This window comes from Austrofundulus limnaeus, unplaced genomic scaffold (genome assembly GCF_001266775.1).
Source record: "Austrofundulus limnaeus strain Quisiro unplaced genomic scaffold, Austrofundulus_limnaeus-1.0 Scaffold49, whole genome shotgun sequence".
NCBI classification, from domain to species: Eukaryota; Metazoa; Chordata; class Actinopteri; order Cyprinodontiformes; family Rivulidae; genus Austrofundulus; species Austrofundulus limnaeus.
This window is the reverse complement of record NW_013952451.1, coordinates 145,872-152,346: the sequence shown is the minus strand read 5'-3', so window position 1 is coordinate 152,346 and position 6,475 is coordinate 145,872. Positions and strand designations below refer to the sequence as shown.

The 6,475-nt window shown below is 36.8% G+C and overlaps 1 protein-coding gene across 1 annotated transcript in view; it reads right to left on the bottom strand.

Moving 5' to 3' along the window:
* Nucleotides 1-129: 129 nt before the first annotated feature.
* The window catches only part of LOC106517465 (POU domain, class 6, transcription factor 2), a gene marked incomplete at its 5' end in the record, with an annotated part of 8,931 nt that continues 2,585 nt past the window's right edge, over nt 130-6,475 (bottom strand). The window contains 1 exon segment of the mRNA XM_014008318.1: nt 130-3,632. Within this exon segment, the coding sequence (XP_013863772.1) occupies nt 3,125-3,632 (508 nt within the window).

Genomic DNA, 6,475 nt, shown 5'->3' with positions numbered 1-6,475 from the left:
CATATCATATCATATCATATCAAATCATATCATATCATATCATATCATATATATTACTACATTTGCAAGAAGTTAATTTTGGGTTTTATGGATCAGAAAAAAGTAATTCCACTGAAAACTCAGTACATATTTCATGTCAAACAATTGTTTATTACTAATTATGATACAAATCAATGACAGACTTGAAGCGATTGATTTTTTTCTTTCATTCCTTTTTTTAAAGAAATACACAAAGTGCTGCTTAACCAACKAAACAGATATTGCTCTATAGACAGTTTTTAGTCTGATAAAAAGAAGAAAATAAAAATAAATAATAATAATAAAAATAAACACCTCTGCAGGTTCCTCAGCTTTGGTTTCTAGTTCTTTGACTAAAAATTTCATATCAAATGTCCTGTGTCGTTAAAATTTCACTTTTTTATTTTTTTCCTGTGGCAGACAAACCATTTGAGTTAAAGAGCAACATGACTGTGATTTTTACTTTTTGTCTTTAATGCATGTCAACATGCTGTGAGAGCTCAAGAGTGGAACTTTACAGTACACAGAAATAACTGGACAGTAATAAAAACAAAAACACAACCACATGGTTAACTCTAAATGTCTCTGAGTGTGAGTGAGGGTCTCGTTTGTCCCATGAGGGACTTGGGGATCTGTCCAGGGTGAACCCCGCCTCTCGCGCAGTGACTGCTGGAGATTAGGCACCAGCTCCACGCGWCTCAGAAAGGAGAAAAATAAACTAAAATAAAAATGAAAGGATGGATGTCAACGTGGTGTTTGAACCAAAACCTAAACCTCTTTCCCCCCCGGAGTGGTGTTCCTCTGACCTGCAGCCGCTTGTAGAACTCCTGAATGAACAGTGCTGAGGTAAACCTTGAACAAATGTTTATTTCTACTCTTCAGTTCCTTCCTGCTCACGTTTTTTTTTAGATTGTCAACAACTTGAATCTCTTGTCTCTGTACAATGTGCATAACTATAGAGCTTTGGTCCAGCGTTAAAAAGTTGAGCGAAGGCAAAACTCATTTCTGTCTTCTTTAAATACTTCTTTTTTTTGTTTTGTTTTGGTTACAGCTTCATTGTTGAGCCTCAGAACTGATCCACTTGCTGGTTTCTTAGATCTTTGCAGATTGGCCAAAAACCCTGCCTGAAAGCGTTTATCACCCACAACGACAAAATCAAATCAAATCAAAATAAAAATCTGTAGGCGACAGTGGGAACAATGTAGCTAAAATTCACTYTGTGTGGCTGCCTTTTAAAAACTCTGACACTCCAAGTGTTTTTTCAAAGTGTTTTTCTAACATTTACAGTGCGGCTGAAGGATTTCTCGGTGGGGAAGAAAGAAGATGTGTTGGAGGTGTGTGTGTGTGTGTGTGTGAGGGGGGTGAACAGCTGAGATAACCAATGTGACATGGAAAGATATGCATCAAGTCGACACTTGATTCTGAATAAATCGCATCAAATTTCACCTCACTTCAAATTAAGTTCACTCATTGTGACATGTGACACTTATTCTCAACATTCACTTTCTTTTTTCCCCCTCCTGTGAGGGGGGCTTTTGTGAGAGCAAAACATTTAGAGTGACGGACTGAGACCTTTCTGAAAAAGGTGACATTTCACACAAATAAAAATCAAACTTTAAATGAGTAAAGAGTGAATCAGTGGAAATGTCAGAGGATTTTCCAGAAAGCCTGATTCAATTGGACGTATTAAAAACCATTTCAATTAAAAACTTGAGGGGAAAACAGCAGTTCATGGTAACGACTCTAAGCACACATGTGAACATGACTCACTGTGCAGAACATAAAGGGGAAAAAAAACTTTTTTTTCCAAAAAAAAAATTTCAGGTTTCAAGTTTTAAAAACAGCTAAATTAGAATGAGTGGTTTGGTCAGAGGCAAGAAAATCTACACAATTTGTCAATTTAAAGGCTTAAAGTGTAAAAAACCAAGTGTTCATTTTTTAGTTTTATTGTACAAATGTTTGGACGTCAGGTGAAAAATCTAAATAAATGTTTCTTTGTGGGATTTGAGCTGCAGCAGGCAGAGACGAACCTAAAGAAAAACCAACATTTTACACGTGCTTGTGGTTAAAAATAAAATTACAGAGCACACCGACGAAGCTGTTTGACATGTTTTTCATTTCTTTTTTTCCAACACATTGTAAAACATTTCCAAAAACAGGGCAGAAAGTTGTGTGATTAAAGCAATAAAAACAATAATATTAAAAATAAAAAAAGCAGAAATCTCCCCCCAAGTCCTTGAGCTGAAGTTTGTGTGTTCTTTGGCTATCAGGCTTTGGCAACAGAATGACACAGTAGCTCGAAGCAAAGCTGCAGTCGACTTCGACGCTGAAACCTTTTTTAGTTCTCACCGTACGAAAGTCCTCGTTCCCCCTTCCTTTTTTTTTTTTTTTTGCTTTTCTTTTGGATCTGTAACAATCTCATGAAGTTATCAATAAATACCTGTAAAAGTTGTACAAAGTTACATCGTGACTGAAAATATTTATAGATGAAACACAACAATAAAATGCAATTGACAGCAAATTCAATTTTTATCCCCCTCAAAAAAAAAAACATCTATCAGTGTGATTCAACAGATTTTTTTCCTTTTTTAAAAATATTTACATTCAAAGAAAAAAAAAGCAAAAGAGAGAAAACGTATACTCAACCTCACACATATAGCTTAGATTTTGCCAGTACAAATGTAAAAATTTAGAGCACATTTACATTACAAAATTATTTTTTCGTTAGATGCAACAGACTTTGGTAAATAGTGTTTCGATTTGGTATGTTCTCTTTACTAAATCCCTCCTCGTGGGAACCAGAATTACGGGACAGTCCAGAATCTAAAACTCTTTAAAACAGCACAGCGGATGTTTTTAGATAATTCTCACATATTAATCTCTTTTTCACGTTTTTGGTTTCGCCAAGGTCATTTACAGAATCACACTGACAACACATAGTTTCTGGTTGCACGCCGTCCATCCAGGTGACTCGGAAACATTTTTTTTTTCAGTTTCGAGAGAAGTTCGTTGGGTTTAATGGCTGCCACTTTTCCACTCCACAGTTTTTTTCGTTTTTTTTTTTAATGTTTCGCTCTTTTTTTTCTCTTTCTTTTTGAGAGCTCGCTCATTTCGGGAGCTCCTCTAGAGAATCAGTGAGAGGGTCCATTGGTGCAGCCATGCCGAGGTCGGGCTGTTTCAAGCGCTTTATTGTGTTTTTCAACGCTTGCCTCTTGTTGCAGAACCACACGCGCACCACCTCCCTGTCATAGTTCAGCTTCTCGGCGATTTCGGTCATTTCCTGTCCGGAGGGGTGCGTGTTCTTCTCAAAGTGGCTGTTGAGGATCTCCAGCGCCTGCGGGGTGAAAGAGGTCCTCCGCTTGCGCTTTTTCGAAGGCTCGCTGCCGATAAACTCAGTCAGGTTCTGCATGCCGGATCGGTGGCGGGCTTCAGCCTCGGCCATCCAGCGCTCCAGAACCGGCTTAATCTTCTGGGCACTTTTAGGGGTGATGTCCAACTTCTCAAACCTGGCAGGATATAAAAGGCCAGGGTTCAGTTTGCCTGTCAGACTGCTACCTATAGTGTTCTCTTGGGCTTCCTGTGGTAGGAAAAAGTGGCTTCTCAGGATGGTGTGTCTGGGGAGAATTGAGAAAAAAGAATCTTACTCAGGTGCCCTGCCAGAACAAGGGATAAGCTGCCTGCCTTTTAGTCTCCTCTACCAGAATGCCACTGGGACTGAGACTAAGGTGCTCGTCTTGAGTCCGGCACCTGGAAACACCTCAGCTGCAGCAGCTGGATGTGACGCTTAAACCTCTGAGTTAAACTGTCTGGCCGAGGCTTTGCTTCTCTGTCCCAAATTGGCAGTGGTGGAACAAGGAGATTTAGCCAGAGGCTAGAAATCAGGTGCAGCTGAAGTGAAATAAAATAAAACTAAAAACAAAGCATGCCAAAAAAAGAAAAAAAAAATTACGCAAACTAAAAGTTTTAAAGGTTCACTCTAAAAATGAAATCTTGGATTTACTTGAACCATGTTATGTTACCTGGTTCCACTTAACTGAGTTGAGTAAATTCAAAGCAACATAATCATGTTCTTTGGTTAAAAAACTGGTAAGTTGTTTTGAATTTACTCAACTCAATTAAGTGGAACCAGGTAACATAACATGGTTAAGTAAATCCAACATTTCATTTTTTACAGTGTTGTTCTTTAGATGCTTTAATAAACCAAAAATAAACAAACAAACAAACAAACAAGCAAACAAACAAATAAATAAATAAAAAAAAACAGTTCAGGACTAAACCCAAATATTTTATTTTTGAACCCCCCCCCAGAAGAAAAGAAAAAATATCTGCCACTACACGCACACACACACACACACACACACACACACACACACACACACACACACACACACACACACACACACACATAAATAAACTACATTTTTAATAAAACACATTTCTTATACATAATATCAGATTTGACATCAGCTTGAGTTTCATTAAGGCAGCTCAGAAACTGTCAGGTGCTTTTTGTTTGATATGAAAACTTTTCAAAAAGCTTGAAATGTTTTTATGATTCTAAAACAAGGATTTTATGAAGAACCATGACTCATTCTGGAAATAATTAAAAAATGATTTATTGTTCTATAGTGTTCTGAAGCTTAAAAGGCAACAAAATATTAGCTCAAAAATACATCTTTTTAAAACCTTTTTTTAAATCTAGAAATAAACAAAAAAAAATCATCTTTTTATAATGATAACATTTTAACATGACAGATGTTTGAAGAACATTTAAGACTTTTAATATTTTTTTATTCTGTGAGTGATACTAGCAGATGTGAGTTTTTTTATGTTCAATGTTTTGGACAGAACCAAGCAGATACATCTGGAGTGATATGATTTGACCCTCTGACAGTAAACATGTTGGATGTTTGATGAGATGAAGAGTGATGCTGCAGTTTCACTCTGAACACGTCAAAGTTTGAACACAACAAAACTAATTTACACGTCTAAAAAAACTGATTTGTTTTACAGAATACACTGTTGTTCTAACGACAAGTTTAACCTTCGGCTGAATAATGTTCGATAACAAAAGAGCATTCTCGTTCTTACAGAAATCAAATAAACTATGTTAAAAGAAATTTTAAAAAATGACAAGAAAAATATTTTAAGTATTTATGACAAAGATGCAAAAAAAAACTAAAATAAAGCTCTAGTTTTTGTAGAACAAACAAGCAAAGAAAAAAAAAGTTTTATTTTAATGGTTTGTTGAGCTGAGGGTGAGGTGCTCACACATGCATGAACTTCCTCTGTTTCTACACCTCGTCGGTGCGTTCCTTCTTGTCGACAGGCAGGATTATTTATAACCCCGGCCTCCTAAACAGTGGAGAGAGAGGAGCGCTCCATACTGAGGGAATACATTAGTAAATATAAAGCGTCACTAGAGACAGGACATTTCATGGATCAACAGGAACTGCAGAAACTAAAATGAGTTGGGAGCGGCTCAGCTGGGGCACACACTCCCTCCTCCYGTGCATCAGGACGAGGATGGAAGCCTCTCTGGGTGTTTCTAAAAGTACCCGAGGAGGTCTGACTTAAATATGCTGCTGTGCATTTAGACTGAGTTAGAAACTGCCTGAAGGTTTATGTTACGGTGGCTGCACGCTAAGTGAAATCAATAAAATAATTTGGCTTGTCTTATTAACAACAATGGGCCTCATGCAAGAACATGTTCGTATTCTTATCCTAAATTTCTCTTACTTTTGTTCGTACAAAGGGTTTGTACGAACATGTCACGTCAGATTCAACAAACTCTTCTATCTTCAGGAAAAGTGTGTAAATGAGCTGCGTAAACTGATGAATGTGTAACCAGGTGCTCGTGCACGGGGAGAGGTGATTTACATAATTACCACCCCAAAAACACCATATAAGGCTACATTTCCTGTCCCACATACCAGGAAGTGTTCGTTCATAAATGACATCACAAAGTAAAAAAGAAGAACTTTACGAGTTCGGAGACTGAAGTTCTGCTCTCAGAGATCATTTTTAGCAGCGTCAGCTGTGGAAGTAAAGGTTCGCTGCTGTTAATGTCTCCTGTGGGTCGTTACAGTCACAGAAATGAAAATCTAAATCATATTCATCTCTCTCTAGTCCTGCTCCGGTTTTTCTATGGTCAAATATTTTTAATTTAAGTGTAAACAACTGTGTTACATAGTCAGAGTTGTAAAGTAACTAAGTACAAATACTTATTTACTGTACTTAAGTAGAACGTTTGGGTATCTGTACTTTGATTGAGTAATTATTTTTCAGCCTACTTTTTACTTTTACTTCTTGCTTTTTCACACATTTATCTGTATTTTCTAGTCCTTATTTTTAAAAAAAGCAAGAAATAGAAAGTCGTTACTTTCATTTCTTTTTTTTTTCCTTGTTTTTATTCCAGCTTGTTATTGTAAAAAATAAAAACTATCCAGATAAACTG